The sequence below is a fragment of the Littorina saxatilis genome, linkage group LG10 (assembly GCF_037325665.1).
Source record: "Littorina saxatilis isolate snail1 linkage group LG10, US_GU_Lsax_2.0, whole genome shotgun sequence".
Taxonomy (NCBI): domain Eukaryota; kingdom Metazoa; phylum Mollusca; class Gastropoda; order Littorinimorpha; family Littorinidae; genus Littorina; species Littorina saxatilis.
In genome coordinates, this window is record NC_090254.1 from 38,277,717 (window position 1) to 38,304,147 (window position 26,431).

At 45.8% G+C, this 26,431-nt stretch overlaps 1 protein-coding gene across 1 annotated transcript in view; it reads left to right on the forward strand.

The window, feature by feature from the left end:
• LOC138978769 (uncharacterized) overlaps nucleotides 1–21,854 on the forward strand; it is a 60,949-nt gene extending 39,095 nt beyond the window's left edge. The window contains exons 2-6 of the mRNA XM_070351558.1: nucleotides 11,291–11,695; nucleotides 18,490–19,079; nucleotides 19,495–19,815; nucleotides 20,068–20,233; nucleotides 20,781–21,854. Coding sequence (XP_070207659.1) covers nucleotides 11,291–11,695; nucleotides 18,490–19,079; nucleotides 19,495–19,815; nucleotides 20,068–20,233; nucleotides 20,781–21,839 — 2,541 coding nt within the window. The 3' untranslated portion in view covers nucleotides 21,840–21,854. The remainder of the gene's footprint in view (nucleotides 1–11,290; nucleotides 11,696–18,489; nucleotides 19,080–19,494; nucleotides 19,816–20,067; nucleotides 20,234–20,780) is intronic.
• The last annotated feature ends 4,577 nt before the right edge of the window (nucleotides 21,855–26,431 follow it).

Here is a 26,431-nt window from a genome sequence, read left to right on the forward strand (position 1 = left end):
CCGGGGCTATAAGTATAGGCCGGACACCGGCATAAGCATGCCACCCCACCTGGGGAAGATCTATGAGCGCATGGTAAAGAACAGGCTTGAGTTCTTCTTGGACAAACACAATGTCATCCCGCTCTTCCAGGCTGGGTTCCGAAAGGGAAGGAATTGCATGGAGCACGTGGTCAGACTCACAGCTCATGCAAAACGAGCACTCACCAGAAACAGGATCCTAATGGCCACCTTTTTCGACATCAGGCGCGCCTTTGACACAGTATGGCATGGGAAGCTTTTGGACAAACTTGCGAAGCTGGGCTTATCAGGCAGAATACTGGGCTTCGTCCAGGAATTCCTCAGAGACAGGACCCTGGCGGTCAGGGTCGGACAGTCTGTCTCTAAGTCTCACTCCATTGATATGGGCGTACCTCAGGGGAGCATCATTGCCCCCATCCTCTTCAGCTTGATGCTTCACGATATTGGTCAGATTGGCCTGGAAGGAGGAACAATGTCTCTGTACGCAGATGACCTAGCCTTCTGGATGGAACCAGTCAGACACCACATGACTGAGCAGAACAGACTCAAGTATCAAGCGCAAATTGACAAGATCGCAAAGTATATGCTTGCAAACGGCTTTGAACTCTCACACGAGAAGACAGTGTTCCTGGTGTTCACAAGAAGAAGGGGGCTCAAAGCCCAGTACCACCTGACCCTAAACGGAATGCAAATCAAACCAAGCAAAACTGCAAAGTTTCTTGGGGTCACGATCTCTGATGATCTGATCTGGCAACAACACATCGACTCTCTAATTCTCAAAGCCCGACGATCAGTCAACCTGATCAAGGTTCTAAAATCTCAGTCCTGGGCAGCTGGTAAAGCCCTTGTGCACCTGGTAAAGGCGCTGGTCCGCTCCAGACTAACATACGGACAAGAAGCCTACTTCAGCATGCCACAAAGCCTCTGGAACAAACTGGAACGCCTGGAGCTCTCAGCCTTAAAACTGGCTCTGGGCGTTCCAAAAGGGGCCATAAACTGTCTCGCCTATCAGGAAGCAGGCATGATCCCCCTGAAGGAAGAATGTCACCTCCGCTGCGCTCAGTTCGTTGCTCGAGCATCGGCTGTACCCAACACTGTACAGGAAGTGTTCACGGCAACCTTCCATCCGACACAAACCTCCTGGCACGAGACCTGGAAAGAAAAGAAAACATGCTTGGCGGAGCGGTACGAAACCCTCCACGACCATACCATAGATGTACTGACCCAGTGCCAAATTGACCAGACACGAATGGCTGAGCTGCCAACCAATCCGTACCCATCATGGCTGATCGAAAAGCCACAGATCAGCCACACGTATGGCGACGCAGTTTCCAAAAAGGAGAACCCACTCCTCCTAGCGACCATGGCCAAGGAGATTCTGGACGGCAGGCTCCGCAACTACCTCAAAGTCTACACGGACGGCTCTGTCCTGGACAACGGCGAGGTGGGTTGTGCTTTTGCGATCCCAGAGTTCAACTTGGTGCGAAAATATAAACTAAACGAGGGGGTCAGTATCTTCACGGCGGAGATGTATGCCATTCTCATGGCCTGCTCCCACGTGAACGACAACATGGCCATACCCATGGGAGTGGCAATCCTCTCAGACTCGAAATCCTCCTTGCAAGCGCTGGCAAGCGAGACAGGCAACAGACCAGAACTCCGCATGGAAATCCAGGCTCTATGTCACCAAATTATGGTTCGGGGCACCGACCTCGTTCTCATGTGGTTACCATCCCACACAGGCATCAGGGGCAATGACCTGGCTGACAGGGCAGCAAAAGCCGCGGCCCTCTCCGAGGGCCCGGTCCTAGACCTGAAATATTCGGTCACAGAAGCGAAAGGCAAACTGGCTAAGGCTGTGAGAAAAGGGTATGGCGAGACCCTCAAGGAAAGATGCACAAAGCACGGATGGCTAGCGCTGCCTCCGGACAGAAAGGGCCACCATCACCCGTTCCCCCTGAAGGAGATGCAGTTGCTCCGGCGCATTCGCACCGTGAGCTCCTACTACTCCTTCACCTTCCCCCGCTGCGAATGTGGAATGGCCCTAGACTTCCACCACCTCTTCGCAGGTTGCCAACCTCTGACCCCGGAGATGGCAACACTCTCCCAGTACAGGACTTCCCACGGACTAAGTCTACACGACTTCCTCCGACCTCATCAGTCCCTCGGCCTGATACCGATGAGAACCTTGACCCGTTCCATCCTGAAATCGTCTGTTGCCAAATGGTTCTGAGGATGCTGGAGATGCAGGCCCAGCCAGAACCAGTTCAGACTTTCGAAGGATACCCCCAAACACCCCATCCTGTCAGGCCCACCCCCATTCCTGAAACCGTCTGTGGCCAAATGGCTCTGAGGTTGCTGGAGGCATAGGCCCAGCCAGATCCAGTTCAGACCTTAGAAGGACCTCCCCCCAATCCTCCCTCCTGCTGCCAACCGTCGAAAGGACAAGGAACCCAGAGGTCTGTTGGTAGAGCCTTGGCCCTGGAAAGGACAGGGTTCCCGACCCTCTATCTTGCACAGGCCGGTCGAGCCTAGCCTCTGGACAGGCACGGAACCTGGCAACCTGCCAGTTGAGCCGTGTCCATGGAAGGGGGAAGGTTCCCGGACCTGTGCCCCATGTTGTTGTTTTTTTTTTTTTTTTTTTTATATATGTGGGTGTGGGTAAGTACCACAACCACTTAAGGTTCCCCATATTAAACTATGTGTATCTTTTTTTTGTTTCTCCCTCGTACCACAACCATCTAAGGTTCCCCATATTAAACTATGTGTATCTATGTTTATATCAATAGTAAATGTCTATGTGTTTATTGTTAGTAAATGTTCTACGTTACATGTATTATGAGTGTATCTTAGGTCTACATATTAATCTAGCTGGATGATCTCGGCATAGCACATCTTACTTCATTAAGCTACAAATTATTTGCTATTACTATTATTATTGCTATTATCCAAGCGGAGCGCGGGCGAAGCCCGCGCGTAGCGAGGTAGTTTTTTTTTTCATCTCCCAGCACTGAAAATTTTTTGGCCAAGTGGTGTCTGTCTGGACATTGTTCTAGAATTCATCTTTTAGCACAATATTAGCGACACTGTTTGGACAATTCTATTAAAATTAGGCGTACAAACTGATTTTGTTTCGGGGAATCCTCTCAGAGGATCAGAATTTTCATATAATATCATCGGAAGCTGTTACAACGGGAAAATGTGAAACTTTTGTCACTTTTTAACATGGAATTTCATCTTTGAGCGTTTCAAGCGGACTTTAATAAAATAGTTATTTGCGAATTAAGCAGCGGAAGACACTCACCGGTTCAACATGTGTATGGTCATTAAACCTCAAAACATTTCAGTAAGTGGTTTAGACAAACACCTCCGCCATGTGAGGGTGACTGGTTTGTAGCTGAAGAGTTTTTTTCTAAAGTGTGTTCTAAATACAAATGACGTACTGGTAATGATGTAATGAGTTGTTCTAATCTTGTTCTTGGAACTCTTGCTGTTCCAAGCTTGTTCTTAGCAAGTCTTGGTGACGAGAACAAAGACTATCAATGAAATCTTTAGAAATAACCTCTGACAACGACGACGATGACGACGACGACGACGATAACAACAACAACAACAAATGACATCGACGACGACGACGACAACAACAACAACAACAACAACAACAACAACAACAACAACAACAACAACAACAACAACAACAACACGAGAACAACAACAATCACGACAACGAACATGACAACAACAACACCAACAACTACGACGACAACTACAACGACTGGGTTATGATGACATCACCAATGATTTAAAGGCCGTTAAAAAATCGTTAAATCCTATTTCTTCACTGATTCTTATGAAATTTTAAAGGTAGGTTTGTTGTCCCCAACTTATTTTCACTCCATACTTTTCCAGAAGAAAAACATAATTTTGGCAGTTAAAAACCGTTAAAATTCAATTCTTCACCGATATTTATGAAATTTTGTGGGTAGGTTCGTTGTCCCCAACTGATTTTCACTCTATACTTTTCCAGAAGAAAGACATAATTTTGGCAGTTAAAAAACGTTAAATTTCAATTCTTCACCTATCTTTATGAAATTTAGTGGGTGGGTCCGTTGTCCCAAACTGAATTTTAAGACATACTTTTCCAGACAAAAAACCTTATTTTTGGCAGTTAAAAACCGTTAAATCTCAATTCTTCATCGATATTTATGAAATTTTGTGGGTAGGTTCGTTGTCCCCAACTGATTTTCACTCCATACTTTTCCAGAAGAAAAACATAATTTTGGCAGTTAAAAACCGTTAAATTTCAATTCTTCACCGATATTTATGACATTTTGTGGGTAGGTTCGTTGTCCCCAACTGATTTTCACTCTATACTTTTCCAGAAGAAAGACATAATTTTGGCAGTTAAAAAACGTTAAATTTCAATTCTTCACCTATCTTTATGAAATTTAGTGGGTGGGTCCGTTGTCCCAAACTGAATTTTAAGACATACCTTTCCAGACAAAAAACCTTATTTTTGGCAGTTAAAAACCGTTAAATCTCAATTCTTCATCGATATTTATGAAATTTTGTGGGTAGGTTCGTTGTCCCCAACTGATTTTCACTCCATACTTTTCCAGAAGAAAAACATAATTTTGGCAGTTAAAAACCGTTACATTTAAATTTTCACCTATCTTTATGAAATTTAGTGGGTGGGTCCGTTGTCCCAAACTGAATTTCAACACAAACTATTCCAGTCAAAAAAACTTATTTTTGGCAGTTAAAAACCGTTAAGTCTCAATTCTACACCGATATTTATGACATTTTGTGGGTAGGTTTGTTGTCAGATTTGACATGATGGCAGAATTGAAAGTGTGAGATATCCTGATGTTTCACAATTTATGCTGCATAATTCAGCCCCATAGGCGCTTGAATTTTAGGTGGAGTTGGGTTTTTTTTCAGCCCAAACCAGTAACCCCCACATGGTTTTCATGTCCCTTTCTGAGAGACTTCAAGAAGTTTCAATTTGACGTCATGATTAGCCTGCCGCATTAGCAAGTATGAAAACACGTCATCGATGACACATTTTAAGACAGAGAGAGAGAGAGAGAGAGAGAGAGAGAGAGAGAGAGAGAGAGAGAGAGAGAGAGAGAGAGAGAGAGAGAATCATGTACACACAGATGGACGACTTCGCTTGGGGTATGTACTGCCCGGCAGTACACATCTACTTAATTTGTATTATTATCCAAGCGGAGCGCGGGCGAAGCCCGCGCGTAGCGAGGTAGTTTTTTTTTTCATCTCCCAGCACTGAAAATTTTTTGGCCAAGTGGTGTCTGTCTGGACATTGTTCTAGAATTCATCTTTTAGCACAATATTAGCGACACTGTTTGGACAATTCTATTAAAATTAGGCGTACAAACTGATTTTGTTTCGGGGAATCCTCTCAGAGGATCAGAATTTTCATATAATATCATCGGAAGCTGTTACAACGGGAAAATGTGAAACTTTTGTCACTTTTTAACATGGAATTTCATCTTTGAGCGTTTCAAGCGGACTTTAATAAAATAGTTATTTGCGAATTAAGCAGCGGAAGACACTCACCGGTTCAACATGTGTATGGTCATTAAACCTCAAAACATTTCAGTAAGTGGTTTAGACAAACACCTCCGCCATGTGAGGGTGACTGGTTTGTAGCTGAAGAGTTTTTTTCTAAAGTGTGTTCTAAATACAAATGACGTACTGGTAATGATGTAATGAGTTGTTCTAATCTTGTTCTTGGAACTCTTGCTGTTCCAAGCTTGTTCTTAGCAAGTCTTGGTGACGAGAACAAAGACTATCAATGAAATCTTTAGAAATAACCTCTGACAACGACGACGATGACGACGACGACGACGATAACAACAACAACAACAAATGACATCGACGACGACGACGACAACAACAACAACAACAACAACAACAACAACAACAACAACAACAACAACAACAACACGAGAACAACAACAATCACGACAACGAACATGACAACAACAACACCAACAACTACGACGACAACTACAACGACTGGGTTATGATGACATCACCAATGATTTAAAGGCCGTTAAAAAATCGTTAAATCCTATTTCTTCACTGATTCTTATGAAATTTTAAAGGTAGGTTTGTTGTCCCCAACTTATTTTCACTCCATACTTTTCCAGAAGAAAAACATAATTTTGGCAGTTAAAAACCGTTAAAATTCAATTCTTCACCGATATTTATGAAATTTTGTGGGTAGGTTCGTTGTCCCCAACTGATTTTCACTCTATACTTTTCCAGAAGAAAGACATAATTTTGGCAGTTAAAAAACGTTAAATTTCAATTCTTCACCTATCTTTATGAAATTTAGTGGGTGGGTCCGTTGTCCCAAACTGAATTTTAAGACATACTTTTCCAGACAAAAAACCTTATTTTTGGCAGTTAAAAACCGTTAAATCTCAATTCTTCATCGATATTTATGAAATTTTGTGGGTAGGTTCGTTGTCCCCAACTGATTTTCACTCCATACTTTTCCAGAAGAAAAACATAATTTTGGCAGTTAAAAACCGTTAAATTTCAATTCTTCACCGATATTTATGACATTTTGTGGGTAGGTTCGTTGTCCCCAACTGATTTTCACTCTATACTTTTCCAGAAGAAAGACATAATTTTGGCAGTTAAAAAACGTTAAATTTCAATTCTTCACCTATCTTTATGAAATTTAGTGGGTGGGTCCGTTGTCCCAAACTGAATTTTAAGACATACCTTTCCAGACAAAAAACCTTATTTTTGGCAGTTAAAAACCGTTAAATCTCAATTCTTCATCGATATTTATGAAATTTTGTGGGTAGGTTCGTTGTCCCCAACTGATTTTCACTCCATACTTTTCCAGAAGAAAAACATAATTTTGGCAGTTAAAAACCGTTACATTTAAATTTTCACCTATCTTTATGAAATTTAGTGGGTGGGTCCGTTGTCCCAAACTGAATTTCAACACAAACTATTCCAGTCAAAAAAACTTATTTTTGGCAGTTAAAAACCGTTAAGTCTCAATTCTACACCGATATTTATGACATTTTGTGGGTAGGTTTGTTGTCAGATTTGACATGATGGCAGAATTGAAAGTGTGAGATATCCTGATGTTTCACAATTTATGCTGCATAATTCAGCCCCATAGGCGCTTGAATTTTAGGTGGAGTTGGGTTTTTTTTCAGCCCAAACCAGTAACCCCCACATGGTTTTCATGTCCCTTTCTGAGAGACTTCAAGAAGTTTCAATTTGACGTCATGATTAGCCTGCCGCATTAGCAAGTATGAAAACACGTCATCGATGACACATTTTAAGACAGAGAGAGAGAGAGAGAGAGAGAGAGAGAGAGAGAGAGAGAGAGAGAGAGAGAGAGAGAGAGAGAGAGAGAATCATGTACACACAGATGGACGACTTCGCTTGGGGTATGTACTGCCCGGCAGTACACATCTACTTAATTATTATTATTATTATGAACCAACCACTTCCTTCGCTGCACCTGCCCACCTGCCGTGTTTTCCGCCGACGGGGCCGAAATCGCGTGTGGCCCGTGCACTTGTAAGTTATTCTTTACTCTTTAATTATTTACTATTATTATTATTATTGTTATTACTATTATTTTTATTATGAACAAATCATTTCCTTCGCTGCACTCGCCCACCTGCCGTGTTTCCGCCGGCGGGGCCGAGGTCGCGTGTGTCCCGTGCGCTAGGCTTATAGTTAATGCCACGTTACATTCATATATTCCATGTGTCACCTTAGGTGTATATATTAGATTAGACAGCCAGCCTCTGCCTACCATATCTGAGACGTCCGTCTCTTTTGGGAGGAGGAGGGTGGCCTTTGTAGCTGTGCGAGAGTATGCGAACGACTGTGTATGACAGTGTAAATAGCCTATCCTCTTTTTCTCACCCCCACCCCAGAGGGGGTTACAGAGACACATCTCTGGCCTCCTCACCTGATCCCCTTCCCATGCCTCTGTAGACAGAGGGTGCCATAAAGGCGTTGATGAATAAACCGACATAAAGTCGCAGCCCTGTACATATGTTTTTAACCGGCCAGTATAGGTCCTAGGGAGGACCGGGTTTGCTTTTCGCCAGTTGACTAGCCGCCGAATCCACAAGTACGTAGAGGGTGCCTCGGCTTCTCCACCACGACCCTCCTTGGTCTGACACTCACTCCTTTGCCATGATCAGTCGGATGCCACTTTTCACAATTTTATTCTAAAGTACCAACAAATCAAATCAATTCCCTTCCGGAATAGCAACGTTCCACGTTTCTTGAATACAAAAGCATTTCTGCCTCGGAATGAAAGAATAAATCTCTACAATCGTGTATCTCCTGCAAGGAATTGATTTTAAATCCAGTTCTTCCAGCATTTCCATTACGGAAAGTAAAATTTTGTTTTGTTTTGTTTTGTTTTTTTTGTTTTTTTTTGTTGTTGCTCATCTTCACCCAGGCACACATCGTAGAGCTTCGGCTCTGATATCTTTGACCCAAATTGCTCTAAGCAGAGAGGTCGTTAAACTGTATTTTCGTCGCATAAGCATGCATTCGCTCCTAGCAGCTGAGCACGACACTACACTTGCTTTGCTGTCTACGGGTTTCGCCTTCGGCCTCTACGTTTCCTTGCATTGTTTTCTTGAATAAAAAGTTGAAACAAGACGCTTGGACTTGGGCTTCGTGTATCTACTACTACCCTTCCACTCCTCCACTACATCAAATATGGACTGGGTGGCCGAAATACTCGCTTTGACATATACACAAAAATAACATAAAAAGAAATGATCCATTGCAGACTGAGACTGAGGATCAGCAATCTAAATAGTGATCTATTTGACAGACATTTAATTCCCGACCTGTCATGCACTTGTGGTTATCCTGTTGAAAATGCGGAGCACTATATTTTTCATTGCCCCTTATCTCTTCAAATACGTGAAGTCACCTTGTCAACACTGCCCAACTATGATTTGCTAACCGCTGATGATTTTCTGTATGGCAATAGAGACAAGTCAGACAGCGAAAATGCATTGATATTTGACCAGTTATTCAGGTTTATCTTATTAAGCAAACGTTTTGAATAATGAATGCATTTATCTCATCCATGTTCAAATACCCGTGTGACTTGGAATAATAGGCCGTGAAAGGTGAATGCTCGCCCTAATAGGCTTGAGGTTTGCTGGCCGATGTGAATGCGTGATATATTGTGTAAAAAAATCCATCTCACACGGCATAAATAAATCCCTGCGCCTTGAATCCGTGGTTGAGATATGTGCGCGATATAAATTGCATAAAATAAAATAAAATATCACAACGCATCACAACTCCAGACGCACGCACGAACGCACACACGAACGCACTCACGAACGCACACACGAACGCACGCACGCACGCACGAACGCACACACGAACGCACGCACGCACGCACACACACACACACATGCACACACACACGCGAACATACACACACACACACACACACACACACACACGCACACACACACACACACAACACAGGAGGTCCCGGTTCATATTTGAATCGACTGTTCGGCATAGCCAAGATTAACGTGATCAGTCCAGAAGGTCGTTACCACAATCCTTGCGTGCGAAAATATAATTAAGCGACGCCGTACAGCGTTCTACATTACCGGTATCGTATTCTGTTAACGAGGGTTTGGCGTGATTATATAATGTTCATGTCTTGTCCAAACATCAAAAGGAATACCTGTTTCTCTATGATCTAGCTAACCCCTTTGCGGCTATCATTGCTCAGACTGCGGTTAAACATTGCTGAAACATAAATGTATAATATACCATATATACCAGTACAATCTGTGTGTTCGAAGATGTCATCATACGTGAATGAACGGTTAAGTTCCTTTGTTGCTATAATTAGCCGCATTGTATTACAGGTTATTGTCATTCCAGAAGTTCTAACCTTATTATACTTAAGCCGATTATAGCATGAAACATACAGCCGCGCACGGGAGTACGGTATAATGACTGTGGTTATATAGGTAGCTGATTACCGTTACCACAATGCCCCCCCCCCCCTATCCCCCAAACCCCTCGCCGATATCATCCCCTCCATCCTTCCCCAATACCCCCCCCCCTCCCCCATCTTTGTCTCTGTCTGTTTCGTCTCATTCTCTTTAAGTTTTGAAAATTGCAATACTGTTTGGGTTCAAATCAGCAAGAATGAGTTGATTTTGTTGTGGAGTTTCATCGAGCTTGTCTTCTTGTCAGGAGATACTAGTGTATTGAAATCCCTCTAAAGATTAATTACACATTTATTGCACAGGTTCCTCTAAGCAATATGTATACATCTTTTTTTCTCTCCTTCTCTTTAAGTTTTGGACGTTGCAATACTGTTTTGGCTCAAATCAGCAAGACTGAGTTGATTTTGTTGTGGAACTTATATTTAAACAAGGTGTCATTAAGGAGATACTAGTGTATTGAAATCCCTCTTAAGATTCATTACACATTTTTTGCACAGGTTCCTCTAAGCAATATGTATACATCTGCAGAAAGAAAAAAAATATAGTTTCCTTATTAACTTTTCTTTGAGAATTGTTTTATCTGGGGGTGGTCAAATACGATTTTGCGGAAAACACTGTGATTTTGAACGTGATCGTCTTTTACCCATTTGGCCTTGCACAATGCACAATGCATTTTATTGTGTTTGTTTGTTTGTTTGTTTGTTTGCTTAACGCCCAGCAGACCACGAAGGACCATATCAGGGCGGTGCTGCTTTGACATGTAACGTGCGCCACACACAAGACAGAAGTCGCAGCACAGGCTTCATGTCTTACCCAGTCACATTATTCTGACACCGGACTAACCAGTCCTAGCACTAACCCCATAATGCCAGACGCCAGGCGGTGCAGCCACTAGATTGCCAATTTTAAAGTCTTAGGTATGACCCGGCCGGGGTTCGAACCCACGACCTCCCGATCACGGGGCGGACGCCTTACCACTAGGCCAACCGTGCCGGTCATTTTATTGTGTAGACAGATGGGTAGAGAGTATCAGTATATCATAATATGTTACTAACAAAATGTACGTGGAATGTAATCCACGATTGTCGAAGCCGTACAAGATAAAACCGTCATAAATGTAATGGCAAAAGCCTTCTGACACAATAACCCCGCGTGATATCATTACCAAATTCGAGCACATGTAAGTTCATTATATACAGTATCCAAAGCACAGAAGTTAGAAAGATATAAAACTAACGGGTTCTATGTTTCAGGACTATTGGGAGAGGGAGGAGGAGGAGGAGGTTCGGCCAAACCTACGTCACGACGATGACGTCAAAACCTCCACCAAACGATCCAGTCGGGAGCGGGGACGCAGCCATGAACGAAAGGGGCGGAGCGTAAAGTCTGACCGCGAAATGGCCACGGCCTCACCATACTCCAACCACTCTCCGGGGCGGGGACAAACACCGAGCCCAAAGAGAAGCCCCGCCCCCGCCCCTCCCAAACCCTTGCGCTGCCCTAGCCCCGCCCCCAAGGCCGTGTCGACCAATGACGTGCTTCCTAGCGACATACAGGGCTGGCTGACTGACCAACTGAAGGGGAGGAGGGTGTGGTGTGCTGTGGCTGATATGCTCTTTTGCGTCTTTGAGAAGCCAGACTCCAAAGTGTCCAAACAGGTAAAGATTATAATGATTTGTTTGAAACCCACGGAAAGCACTGGTCAGGCTTCAAGACCTTCTTCTTCTTCTGCAATCGTGGGCTGAAATTCTCACGTACACTCGCGTTTTTGCACGAATGGGTTTTTACGACTGGGTGGCCGAGTGGTAACGCACTTGCGCTCGATCGGAAGCGAGAGGTTGCGAGTTCGACCCTGGGTCAGGGCGTTAGCAATTTTCTTCCCCCTTTCCTAACCTAGGTGGTGGGTTCAAGTGCTAGTCTTTCGGATGAGACGAAAAACCGAGGTCCCTTCGTGTACACTACATTGGGGTGTGCACGTTAAAGATCCCACGATTGACAAAATGGTATAGGCATAGATAAAAAATGTCCACCAAAATACCCGTGTGACTTGGAATAATAGGCCGTGAAAAGTAGGATATGCGCCGAAATGGCTGCGATCTGCTGGTCGATGTGAATGCGTGATGTATTGTGTAAAAAAATTCCATCTCACACGGCATAAATAGATCCCTGCGCCTTGAGTCCGAGTCTGGAGATACGCGCGCGATATAAGACTTCTTATAATAATACGTGTATGACCGTCTTTACCCCGCCATTTAGGCGGCCATACGCCGCTTTCGGGTTTCCTGGTCTTATCTTTTATTTAGCTGACGGTCCACGTTATCATTTAACTTTTGTTTCTGTTCGTTATTCAAAACGGAAGTACGTCTCTACTTTAAAGGCACAGTAAGCCTCCAGTAAACCATCACAGAGCGCCCCGAGCGTCTACACACAGTACAAGCATACTTCCATTTGAACGCTCACCGAACGGGAACATCCTGGCTGCTTTCTGTCGAGCGTGAGACATTTTCCAAGAATTTATTTTCGTGGACTTGGCCCTGTGTCGTGTTCCGAGCGTACGTAAACAACACTCACATCAGGTACGTTCATCTAGTTTACTTGTCTAGCAAACTGCTACAGATGACAACAATACAAGGTCGATGCGGTAAGCCATGCCTAATCAGTGTCCCGCGTGCATGCCAGAGAGCGAAGCGAGTAGTGGGCGGAAAGGCACCGTTGCACATGCGCGCCCCATCACATGACCGACCGAGTTCGACCGACACGACCCGAGAGGTACCGAATACCGTCACATCTCCCCCCTTCAAATAAAAAGATATAATGATCTTGATGAAACGAAACGTTATCGTTATCATTTAAAATTAAAGTTCAATAGGGGTTTCAGTAACGAATCTTTCGACCGGAACCGAAACAGTCATTGTTTATTTGCTGTTGATCTGCGGAGTCGATGGTTCACTCTTCGAAGCGGGACGGTGGTCTCACAGTTCGTCCGCTGCGGGTTTTGATGACCGGAGTCGACGTTTGCTGCCCTGGGTTAGGCGCCGCTGGAGGACGTCGCGGGGACCCAGGCGTCGGTGGAGGTTCCGGAGAACGAAGACCTGGCTGGTCTGCATTGCGCTGGCTTGGCGTTTCAGGAACAGGACTCTGTTGGGTTGGGACAGGGTAAAGGACAGGGATGTTGGTCATGGTAGGCCTGTCTAACACTTGTCGGGAAGACAATCTGAGGTGTCGTCTGTTCCGACGATACTGTCCCCTTTCTGACCGTATCTCGTAGGACCGTGGTGCACATTGACGCAGGACTGTTGCTGGTTTTCCCCAGGACTTTTCGTGGTCTAGTTTCTGGAGAACAGTGTCACCTGGTATTAGTGGCGGCAGGGTCTCTGTCCCATGACGTCTGTCGTGGTCACTCTTGTTTCTGAGCTTTGCTTGCTCGTCCCGCGCCTTGATCGCATCCCTTCTGACCGTCTTTGGGATGAGATTGCTTGCGAGAGTAGGGAGCGTCGTTCGCATCTTTCTTCCGAGTGCTAGCTCCGCTGGACTCGTTCCTGTTGGCGTCGTAGGTGTAGCCCGGTGACTGAGTAGGGCTAAGAACGGGTCTTCTTGAGCGAGAATCTTCTTGGCCTCTTGTACTGCTCGCTCGGCTTCTCCATTCGACTGAGGAAAGTATGGACTGCTAGTCGAGTGAGTAAACTTCCATGCTGCTGCGAAGCTCTGGAACTCTGTTGACGTGAACTGAGAACCGTTGTCCGTGACGACGACGTCTGGTATTCCGTGGTGTGCGAAGATGTTCTTCATCCGTCCAATGACGACTTCAGATGTCTCTCTCGGAAGATGAGCGATTTCAAGATATCTTGAATAATAGTCAATCAGAACAAGATAACTCTGTCCCTTGAAGTCACACAAGTCTGCAGCAACCATCTGGAATGGTCTGTCTGGGAGTTCTGTTGTCATAAGTGGCTCACTTCTTTGGGATGGCTGCTTCTCTTCGCAGTGTTGACATGCTGACACTCTTTGCTTGATGTTTTCGTTGATGCCTGGCCACCAAACTGTCGACTTTGCTCTTTCTCGACATTTGGTTATCCCGAGATGGCCTTCGTGAATCCGGTTCAGCATTTCTTCTCTCAAGACCTGCGGAATGACGATCCGGACGCCTCTGACGAGAAGACCTCGATGTATGCTGAACTCCCCTCTGAATGCGTAGTAGTCTTTCAGAGCTGGCTCTACGTCAGTGACGTACCTGGGCCAACCGTTGGCCGTGTAGTGTAGAGCTGCTTTGACGACAGGATCTTGCTGACTCAGTGCTGCTATCTCGTCTAGTCTTTTGTCTGAAACCGGCCATGAAGATTGGACAGCGTCGACGTGAGCTTCCACATCTTCCGCCAGTAGTGTGGCAACATCGGCTCTGTCTTCCGATGTCTCTTCTCTCCCCTCTTGGACAGGCGACTGAGGACTTCTCGACAAGGCGTCAGCCACCACAAGCGTCTTGCCTGGTGAATAACTTGCTGTCAAGCTGAATCGCATCAGTCTCATCAGCATCCGCTGACATCTGATGGGCGTTTCGTCCAAATCTTTGGTGTTGATGAGAGGAATGAGCGGCTTGTGGTCGGTTTCGAGCGTAAATTTCTCCAGACCGATCAGATAACGTTCGAACTTTTCGCACGCCCACACAGCAGCTAGACACTCCTTCTCAATCTGGGCATACCCTTGTTCCGTTGATGTCAGAGTTCTTGAGCAGAAAGCGACTGGCTTCATCTTCTCCCCGTGCTGCTGCAGGAGTACGCCGCCAATACCGTAGCTGCTCGCGTCGGCACTGACCGTTGTCGGCTTAGTCAAGTCGAAGTAAGCGAGAGTAGGAGCTGCTGTCAGGAGCTCTTTCGCTTTTGAAAACGCGAGTGTCTGTGGCTGTCCCCAGTTCCACGCCTTGTCTTTCTCCAGCAACTCGGTGACAGGCTTCAAGACTGACGACAAGTTTGGCAGAAATCGTCCCAGAAAGTTCATCATGCCCAGAATTCTTCTCAGTTCTGTGACGTTGGTCGGGTCAGGCATGTTGATGATGGCATCAATCTTCTTCTTGTCTGGTCTGATTCCGTCGGCGTTGATCACGTGACCAAGGAACTCGATCTCTGACTGCTTGAAGCTGCATTTTTCCTTGTTGAGCTTGAGCCCGGCCTCGACAATCTTCTTCATGGAGCTCTCAAGATGCTGCTCGTGTTCTTCATCTGAGTTGCTGTAGATGAGAACGTCGTCGAAGAAACAGATCGTGTTTTCTTCTCCCTTCAGGATCATCTCCATCGTACGTTGGAAAATCTCGGGAGCGGAGGATATTCCGAACGGAAGTCTTTTGTAGTAGTACCTTCCGAATGGCGTGATGAAGGTTGTGTACTTGGCAGTTTCTGGGTCGAGAGGAATTTGATAAAACCCCGACGTTGCGTCCAGCTTGCTGAAAATCTTCGCTCCTTTGAGTCGATGCAAAATGTCGTCGAGAGTCGGAATCGGGTACCTCTCCCTCTTGACTGACAGGTTCAGCTTTTTCAAGTCCGTGCAGATCCGGACCGCTCCAGATTTCTTCAAAACTGGCACCATCGGAGAACACCAATCTGTTGGCTCGGTTATTTCCTCAATAATTCCGGCCTTCTTCATCCTTTCCAGTTCTTCTTCTACCTTCTTCATCAAAGGTATGGGTACTCTCCGAGCTGTGTGCAGACTGTAGGGCTGGCTGTTCTCTTTCAAGACGATCTTTGCCGGTGGGCAATTGACTGGTTGCTGGTCCAACTCACCGAACGCTGGCTGTATGCTGTCGAGACGTTGGACAAGTCCCATGCGTTTACAGGCTTCTCTGCTTAATAAGCTCTCTGTCTTGCTGTCGACGACATAGATATCCAGGTGAAACTCTTGACCGTTGATGTAGGTAGTGTCCCTAAAGAATCCTATGCAGGATATCTGTCCGCCTGCGCCGTGCATGACTGCACAGGTGGGGATAAGTTTGGGACACGGGACAAGGGTCAGGTAGAGGGATTTGGAAATGATGGTCACATCTGCACCTGTGTCGATCTTGAACTTGATCTTGCGACGTCCAAATGATAGGTCAGTGTACCATGCTGGTTCAGCTCCCTGCTTGTGTACGACACCCATGTAGTACACTTCTTCTGCGTCGACAGCGTTGACTTGCTTGGAACGGCAACAAGAAAAGTAATGTCCGTACCTGCCACAGCCGTGACACTGCTTCCCTTTTGCTGGACAGTCACTGTCTTTCTTGTGTTGTCCACGTCCGCAGCGTGAACATGATGCATCACTTCTCCCCTCCTGAGGAAAGCGACGACCGCCACCACGCGGATGACGAAATCCACCCCTGGAACCGGCGTGCTTGGTTGCTGGACCGCTGCTGCCACTGTCACAGCTGGTACCTGCTGCACCTGCACCGCCGCGAGGGCGTCTGTTGAATCGCTGCGTACCGGTGTGTACAGCGTCAACACTGGAACGTTGCTCAGACAGCTGTCTCTTGACTTGCTCGTACTGCCTGGCTTGCTTAATGGCGTCTTGCAAATTCAGGTCTGCTTGCATTTGTAACTTTTCTGAGAGTTCTCGGTCGTTCACACCAAGGACGAACCTGTCGCGAATGGCTTCGTCGCGGTTATGAAAATCTGCGTGCTCAGAAAGTTCGTACAGGGCTCTGACGTAAGGTTCGATTTGCTCGCCGCTGTGTTGGCTTCTGGTGTTGAAGACAGCTCGAACGTGTATGACGTTCTTTTGTGGAACGAAGTGCGTGTCAAATAACTTCAGTACGTCCTCCAGTTTTGCTTCGTCATTGTCCTCGTCATATTCGAACTGTTCGTAGATCTGTTCGGCTTGTATGCCCATAGCATAGATTAAGGAACTGACCTGGACTGAAAATTGTTCTTTGTCTAGTTTAGAAGCAACCCTGTAGCGTTCGAAACGCTTACGCCACGTGAGCCACTGGTCGGGCCTCCCAAAGTCGAGTGGTTCAGGCGGTTTGAATGGCATGCTCTTCTTCTTCCGTACGACTATGCTCGACTATTTCAAAACTCACGGTTGGGTAAAGAATCCCACCGCTGCCACCATGTCGTGTTCCGAGCGTACGTAAACAACACTCACATCAGGTACGTTCATCTAGTTTACTTGTCTAGCAAACTGCTACAGATGACAACAATACAAGGTCGATGCGGTAAGCCATGCCTAATCAGTGTCCCGCGTGCATGCCAGAGAGCGAAGCGAGTAGTGGGCGGAAAGGCACCGTTGCACATGCGCGCCCCATCACATGACCGACCGAGTTCGACCGACACGACCCGAGAGGTACCGAATACCGTCACACCCTGAAGAACAATGGCGCCTCGTTTTTGCGCTAGACCTAACTTTTAAAATCTAAATAATAAATTGACAGCTTGTTACACAAACATTCTTTAATCATAAAAGAATTCGTTTTTCATCAAGACAAGATCAGAACAATTCGAAGTTGTGAAAGTTTAAAAAAAGAAAAGCCCGGAAGCAGGGTCACGCAAGGGTCGTGGCAGACGACGGTTTTATCAGTGCAAATCGCCGTTCCTCTCAATAGTCAAAAGCCATCGCTAGAGTTCTTGTGAACCACAGCCGTTGTTTCGTGCATAAAAAAACCGTGCTATTCTAGATAAGCTCACGTCGAGTCGCATTCAAATGACTAACTATGACGACTGCATTGTGAAAAGGGAAAACTGGATCACACGGGTTCACGATGGCTCAGGGGTAAGATAAACCACGCAAAAATAAATTCTTTGAAAATTGTTCGCTCTTTACGGAGGGCACCTAGGATGTTCTCAATTGGTGAGTGTTTAAATGAAACGGTGTTTGTACTGTGTGTAAAAGCCTGACCGTATCTGTGATGGTTTACGGGAGGCTTACTCTGCCTTTAAATACTGTTCTTTTGTGGACTTTCTAGTGTCCTGTATTTCACTCCAGGGACAAGATAAATCAAGAATCAGTCAATGTCTTCCAAGTCTTCAGAATCAAAAAAACAAGCATTGTATGTTACCGGAACGTTTAATTATTGACAAAACAAAACGTTACATTTATATTTTTGGATTTCTTCCAAGTCTGTAAAGACTGACATTATTTTATTTTTCTAAGAGTTAGTAAGGGCCCCGAATATAGTTCGCTTTTAGAATTCTATCTAAATAAAAGCTGCATCCGATTTTCTGCAGAGGTAGGCCTATTTGTTAGTCTTCATAATGTTTCTGACATTTCCACATAATCTTTTAACAGAGTAACACGTACATCTCCAGTTATTTTGTTGCAAACAGTGCTAAGATTCAAAACCTGTGTTGAGATGTTTTGTTAATAATGAAACGTTCCAATAACCTACAATACTTGTTTTTTGATTTTGAATTTTGGAACGTCAGCAGTCTATTTGTGTTTATTTTTTATCAGTTTTTGTGTAGTGATGATGAACTCTGGGTATCGTTTGCAGGTCTTACTGTTGCCCGGATGCAAAGTCCGCCAGGTGGAGTTCAAAACAGCATCACGTGACAACCGCCTTGTCAACGCGATGGGCCGCAAGTACAAGTCCAAGACCATTTCCGGTGTGGACAAGTTCCAGTTCTGGATCGAGAACGGAACGAAGCGACAACGCCTCATGTTCGGCGTGGATACCAAAGAGGAACTGGAACAGTGGATAGAAGTCCTCACCCGCGTAGCTAGCGTGGACACAGACGCCATTGCTGCTGAGGACGAAGATGCTGGGAGGTTGAACGAAGAGACAGGCAGTGATGGTGGTAGATGTGTCAGGGTAGGAGGAGGAGGAGGAGGAGGAGACAGTGATTCAGAAGGAATATTAACGCCTAGATTTAGATCCACAGAGAGTTTGAAGGATCCAGGGAGGAGCAGAGCGAACACAGGGGGCAGTGAAAGCAGCCTCGTTGACGCCTGTGTGGGTAGAGGGCGGTCTTACACACCAACACAGAATCTGCCGCGTCGCATCGACTTCCTGTCCATGTCGCTAGGCAACGCGCGTGACGTCAGCAAAGGCTCTGTGGATGACATACGAAGAAAACTTCGAAGGTACCCATAACATTTCTATGATATTTGGTTATGGTTTTCTTCTTGCGGTACCATCTTTAAACGCAGTGGAGAAACGTTTCGTTTTGGATTCTATTTAGTATCCATTTTTAGATAAGAAAAGATAACCCAAACTTGCTTCTACGTAAAAAGATCAGAGTAAAAAAAGATTGCTTCTACTTTAAAAAAAAAAATACGTTAAAAAAAAGTGAGGATGAAAGTCGCTTGTTCAGTTCAATGTTTGTTATTCTCTCAGGTGCCAGTAGAATGGTTCCGTATAACTCGCACTCACTCTATTAAACATGTCGTATGCATATAGCGCTTTTCCCCCTGTGGTTATTACATGCTTCTACGTACATGTTGGCCGAAGCATTTGGAGCAAAACAATTACTACCCACTTATTTTTCTCCACGTGCAGGGAACATGAACACACCCAGGAACCAAAAACAGCACCACTGAAGGCCACCTACACCGCTCCAACCACCCGTCACCGTTCCTTCTTCAGGGTGAGCGGGTTCGAATCCCTCTTCAGTCGGACCAAGAAACGCTCTGCATCTGCGGACGACGCCAAGGGAAGAAAACCTTTGAAAGACAACCCTCCGCTGAAAAGTGGCTCCACGCCGCCCTCACTGGAAATGACGCGCAAGGAGAAGCGGAAGTTGACACGCACCGGAAGTGAGGAGCTGCCTACAGAAGGGAGCGATGAGAAGATGAAGGAAGGAAGAGCTTTTTTGTCCAGGTTAGTGGTATGCTTGCTTCGTTTTGTACGTGTAGCAGTTGCTTTGAATTCCACTTCTTTGTTCATCCATCCCTCATATCAGTCCGCCTAAACTGAGACAGACAGAGAGACAGACAGATGGACGGACGGATGGAGAGACAGACAGACAGACAGACAGAGAGACAGACAGACAGAGAGACTTTGTCCAGAAGCTCGTTTGGAAGATACAAGCGAGACTGAAACTGTTGTTCATTCAAAATGTTTTTTATGCAGATCATGGGACGCCGAAAAGAGTTCGCGAGGCCTAGGGTCAAGCATACGGCGCTCCGCCTCCGACCTGAGGTCAAGGTTGTTCAGTTCTTCCGACAAGTCACGTGGTCCAGGTCTCAGACTGGCCGACTTGTCCGACTTCCGCTTCCAGGGGTACCTGCATTACAAGGTGAAAGCTGTTACAGTGGTGGTCATTCTGTATCTGAAAAAAACCCTTAAATGGTTCTTTACTCTTCTTCATTCATGGGCTGAAACTCCCACGTTCACTCATGTATTTGCACAAGTGGGATTTTACGTGTATGACTGTTTTTACTCCGCCATTCAGGCAGCCATACGCCGCTTTCGGGAGAAAATGTCACAACATGAAGGCAAACACTGTATGTAACTCTTGAACAGCACGTCATATTAACTGTTTTGCTTCATGTAAGAGATGTTTGCTATGTGAAGATTGAACATTTGAATTGTTTGTAGTTCAGTGCTACAATACCCACATTATTTTTTTTATTTATACATCGAAATTGGTTTAATGAGTGTGGAAAGCGAGCTCTTGTTCAGAAAGTAGGCGCGCCGGTTCTATAGCAGTCTGACTGCGTCAGCGTACTCTTTTTGTGTGTATGGTTTTTTTTCTGTGGATAATCATAATCCACACCAATAGAGTTGTACTTGACGGCTGCAGAACATCCAAACTGTAAACTCTCTTGGCTTTGTATGTGCAGGGACGGGTTCGCTGGGTGAAAGTGTGGGCAGTGCTGTGTCGAGGCTGTTTCTACGGCTTCAAGTCCGAGCGCCCCGAGGAGACCCCTCTCCTGGTCTTCGTGCTTCCTCAGTGCACAGTGTCCTACGTATCAGACTCCGACACCAAGAAGACGAAGAAGCAGTTCGCCTTCAAACTCAGCCAGCCCCACTGCCGGAGCCTTAGTCTGTGCGCCGACAACCATCACGATCTCATGACGTGGCTGCAAGCTTTGCAGCTGGAGGCGTGCAAGGTCGTGGCTGAGGAAGACGTCATCAGCGTGGAAACTGACGTCAGCAGCGTCGACGCTTTTCCCCGGGTGACGTCAGCTGTGAGGCGGACGGCCTCTTCGTCGTCGTCATCGGGTGTTGCGTCATTATCTCCGTCTTTGAACGGGAACGGGAATTCAGGGTACTGGAAGACGAAAGGGATGAGGGATAGTACGGTCAGCGAGGGCTCCAACCAGTCCTTCGAATCCGACGAGAGCGGGTTGGTGTCAGGGTCGTCCACTCTGACGTCATCCAGCCACCTCTCACCAGAAATGACATCAGAGGGTAATGACGTCAGCCCTCGCACTCTGACCCCTCGTTCGGCGAAATCTTCGCCCAGAAACAACGGAGGGTGGAGCCTCGCTGAGGAGCTGAAAAGACGACACGGTTTAGTCGCTCTCGAAGACACGAACCTCAATCTCCAGACTGACGGAGATAATGACAGTTCTTGCGGGTCTTCGGCCTCGCAACCCAACACCCCTCGTCGCGACGATGCGCTGACCCAAGTGTGGAGTAAGGACAAGGGATACCTGTTGCAGCTCATCCGGACCAAGCTATTACGACGGAAGAAAAAGGGGGGAAAGGAGTTGGCGGATGGGGGCAGCATTTACAACAGAGAGCTGGCGAGATCACACGAAGGAGGCCTGCTCATCCAGCACGACGAGGATGTGTTGTTGGAGTCTAATAACGAGGTAAGCTGGAAACAAGTTTCATTCGTTTTACAACTTTTTAACATATTCTACCGCACCTATGTTGACCAATTTCTTTCTTAGCCGAGACCAGATGTGCTGCAGCAGGCCACTCAGAATTGTAGTAACTGTGTAGTAACTGTGTATCAACATGCTGGAATGCAGGCGTTAGATGGACGTTACAGGAAGCGACTGAAGGTAACAGTCTGAGCAGATATATCCGTACCTGGTCAGATAGAGCCATATGAGTGGGTACGGATATATCCGTACCTGGGAGACAATGAGTTAATAAGGTTTTGGCCCCAGGGGGGGAAATGAATCCAATATTAAACAAGCATGCAGACATTTCTAATTGCAATGATTTTTTTTAACCACAATAGATATATAACTATGAAATAACAAATGCTGTTTGGATAAGGGCGTTCCGAAGATTTGTTTTTAGAACAAGCACGCGACTTTACTTCAGCAACGACGGGCGCAGTGGCGTGGTGGTAAGACGTCGGCCTCCTAATCGGGAGGTCGTGAGTTCGAATCCCGGTCGCTGCTGCCTGGTGGGTTAAGAGTGGAGATTTTTCCGATCTCCCAGGTCAACGACCTGCTAGTGACGTAACCCCCTTCGCGTGTACACGCAAGCACAAGACCAAGTGCTCACGGAAAAGATCCTATAATCCATGTCAGAGTTCGGTGGGTTATGGAAACACGAAAATACCCAGCATGCCTACTCAACGAAAGCGGAGTGAAGCTGACTATGCTCTCAGAGTATAGTGTAGGGAACCCAAATGGGCAAACGAGCTCACACGTAACCAGACAATTCTGGAACGCTGAAGAAGAAGAAGAAGAAGAAGAAGAAGAAGAAGAAGAAGAAGAAGAAGAAGAAGAAGAACTTCAGCAACGAGGCCATTCTTCGTGATTCATATGATTGAGTGCTGCCTTTAATTTCCCGCTACAACTCTGCTGCGAAAATCAGCTACTTTGGTCTGAAAGGGAAACAACCGGTTCTTGGTCAAAAAAGTGGAGTAACTCGTGCAAGGATAACTAGTATACTGCTTACTTTGGTACCGCGGGTCAAAGGGACGTGCTGATGAGTGCACTTTGATGTTTCAAGTGATGCGTCAAACTCCACGCGAGTTCACGCCAAGTAAATCCTTCTCCCTTGATCTCCAAACCCTCGAGATCTTCTCCCTTCAAAAAGAACTTTACGTCGACGTTGACAACAGTGGTAGAAGTACCCAGGACTGAAGTGACAGTTATTTTCACTGTAAGGCACATTCCTTGTCGTGAAATTAAAATACACACACATACGCGCGCACGTACGCACGCATTTACGCACGCACGCACGTACGCACGCACGCATACGCACGCACACACGCACACGCACGCACACACGCACACGCACGCAAGCATGCACACACACATGCACATCATACACACACACACACATACACACACATACACACACACACACACATACATACACACACATACACATATACACACACATACACACACATATACACACACACAAACACACACACTCACACACACACACACTCACACACACACACACACAAACACACACTCACACACACACACACACACACACACACACACACACACACACACACACACGCGCACGCAGACACACACACACACACACACACACACACACACACACGCACACACACACCGTGACACGCACACGCATGCACGCACACAGACAGATACACAGACAGACACACACACACACACACACACACTTAATTAGACAAGCATCTTTCCTCTTCAACACACACCAGAAATCAAACAGCAAGGCTGCTTCGCGTGCAGACTGAGATTTAAATAAAAATGTGCAGATTGACAAAGGCGTTATCTTAAAAAATTAATTCAGCAACAAAATTTCGCTTTGCGTAGGAAGCAGCCTAGCTGTTGAATTTTGTTTTAGATCCAATTCGAAGGACGATCTTTGGTCACACTTTAAAGCCTCTAGACAGTTCCGTGGTTCTGCTGCACACGATGGCTTCCAGTTATGTTGTTTTTTTAGAACAAATAAAAATGTAACATTATGTTATGTTTAAATTAGAAACACAGCGCGCGTTCATGTGAGATAAGGAATATAACCGAAAGAGTCGGATAGTGTATGATATATATATTATATCTACATGATCCAGTTATTTTAACACGAGTCATCAACAAGGAGGCAAGAAGTGTGAGCATCTTAGGCCAACCAGGTGGGAAATTAAATGAATGAGTTGGGGCCATCTATTCCTGTCTCAAGTCGCTCGTTCGTTTACCGCAGTCATTCCACGCAGGCGACCCAGTTTACACTAACGGCCATTGAGTCCTGATTAACACCTTCCCGTGCGACGAGCCACTTGCCAGGTAAAGGGGAGGGGGGGGGGGGCGAGGAGGCCTGCCCTAGATGGATGGAAGGGGAGGGGAGAGGGGGAGGGTGGTGGTGTTTGTTTTAAAGGAACGCACCTGTTGGCTTCTTTCCTATGAAGTGTGTGTGTGTGTGTGCGTGCGCGTGCGTGCGTACGTGCGTAAGTGCGTGCGTGCGCGCGTACGTGCGTACGTGCGTGCGTGCGACTCTGTAAAAAGTGAAAGACATAAACATTTTGAAGCTGTTTCGATCTTGAATGTACTTGGGACAAACAGTTTACATGTAGGCTAAGATTAAAAAAATGCGTGAAGGTGTACCTGTAATTAAATCCTTGGTGTTGGGCTATAAATCTGTTTTGCATTTTACGGTCACAGGATAGCCTTGTGGGAGGTCAGGGGAGGTAAACGAGATGGAATGAAGAGAAAAATAAATGAGGCAAAGCGGCTTTTGATTCACAAGCAGTTCCTTAATCATTTTCTCGACAAAGGGCATTGTTTTATTTTATTTTATTCTATTTTTTATTGTTGTTGTTGTTGTTGGTCCTGTTCTGTGCAGAGACCTTACTGTTCACACATCCAAAATCAGATGGACTGCTAACGTTCGAAAATTCAGAATAAAAAACCCCAAGAGTTGTAGGTTATTGCATGATTTCATTATTGGCAAAAATAAAACGTTACTTCTACAGTACGTCGACCCAGTGTTCTTTTAAGTAGACAATAATCAAACGTTCCAATAACCTACAGCTCTTGTTTTTTGGCCCTTACTATTCATTTTTATTGTGGCATCAATGATTTTAAATATCTGTACATTTTCCCTCAGGGCTTTTAAAGGAATTTGGGTTCTTCTTCTTCTTCTTCTGCGTTCGTGGGCTGAAACTCCTCCGTACACTCGTGTTTTTTTTTGTATGACCGGGTTTTTTTACCCCGCCATTTAGGCAGCCATACGCCGTTTTCGGAGGAAGCATGCTGGGTATATTCGTGTTTCTATAACCCACCGAACTCTGACATGGCTTACAGGATAATTTTCGTGCGCACTTGGTCTTGTGCTTGCGTGTACACACGGGGGTGTATTCGGACACCGAGGAGAGTCTGCACACAAAGTTGACCCTGAGAAATAAATCTCTCGCCGAACGTGGGGACGAACTCACGCTGACAGCGGCCAACTGGATACAAATCCAGCGCGCTACCGACTGAGCTACATCCCCGCCCTGACTGAGCTACATCCCCGCCCTGACTGAGCTACATCCCCGCCCTGACTGAGCTACATCCCCGCCCTGACTGAGCTACATCCCCGCCCTGACTGAGCTACATCCCCGCCCTGACTGAGCTACATCCCCGCCCGACTGAGCTACATCCCCGCCCTGACTGAGCTACATCCCCGCCCCGGAATTTGGGTTGAAAAGGGGGCCTTGACAAAAAAAATGTTACTTAGTAATATGATTGCTGCAATAGAGATGTCTTTGGGTTTTACTAGTGCAAAAACATGACTTTAAATCTAGTTACATAATTCGTAATTCTATATAGATCCTTACAGGTCATCATAGAATATTTAGCGTTTACTTTCAGTTATCAACACAAACAACGAAACCTGCAACAGTTCTTCGTCCCACTAATGCAGCATTTCATACATTTCATACTGTGTCAAAATTAGAACTGTATGCAGTGCAACAATCATTGTTTGTATTGAAACGTAGATAACATGTAAACAACATTCGTTTAGTCGAAATTTTTTTTAAAAAAAATGACTTGAACGCTAAGACTTCATGTCTACACGATCCAAACGTACCGCTCTAATTTCACGTCTTTCGATATGTATGACTTTTGGCACCACGAGAAAATGAAAGTTTTACGCCCTCACGGCAAAGCCATTAGGGGCATGTTACACGGGAAATCCCGGCTTTGTATGAAAATTAAAAATAAAAATGCGGGGGGGGGGGGGGGGGGGATGTAGACAGCTGGCTGCCGGCTACTAGAGGAGACCTGAAATGGGCTAGGCACCACCCTGTAGTATGAACAACTGACATAAGTGCCTCAACCTCTCGACCACACAGACGTTAGGTAAAACGTAAACACTGACGGAACAAGAAACTTTGCTGAGCTGGAAACGAGAAACTCGAAGTACTTTTGGAAACTGATCTTGATTGCTGAACTTTTGGCCTCACCTCAATTGTCAGGTGTGAGTGAAAGCGGAGACCAAAAGGTCAAACAACAGAAGTGTCAAATTACCACTGTTTTAAAACAGAGTCGTCATTTGAGCCGAAGCTTATATTTGCCTTGCGTACTGTTTATTTTGTAGG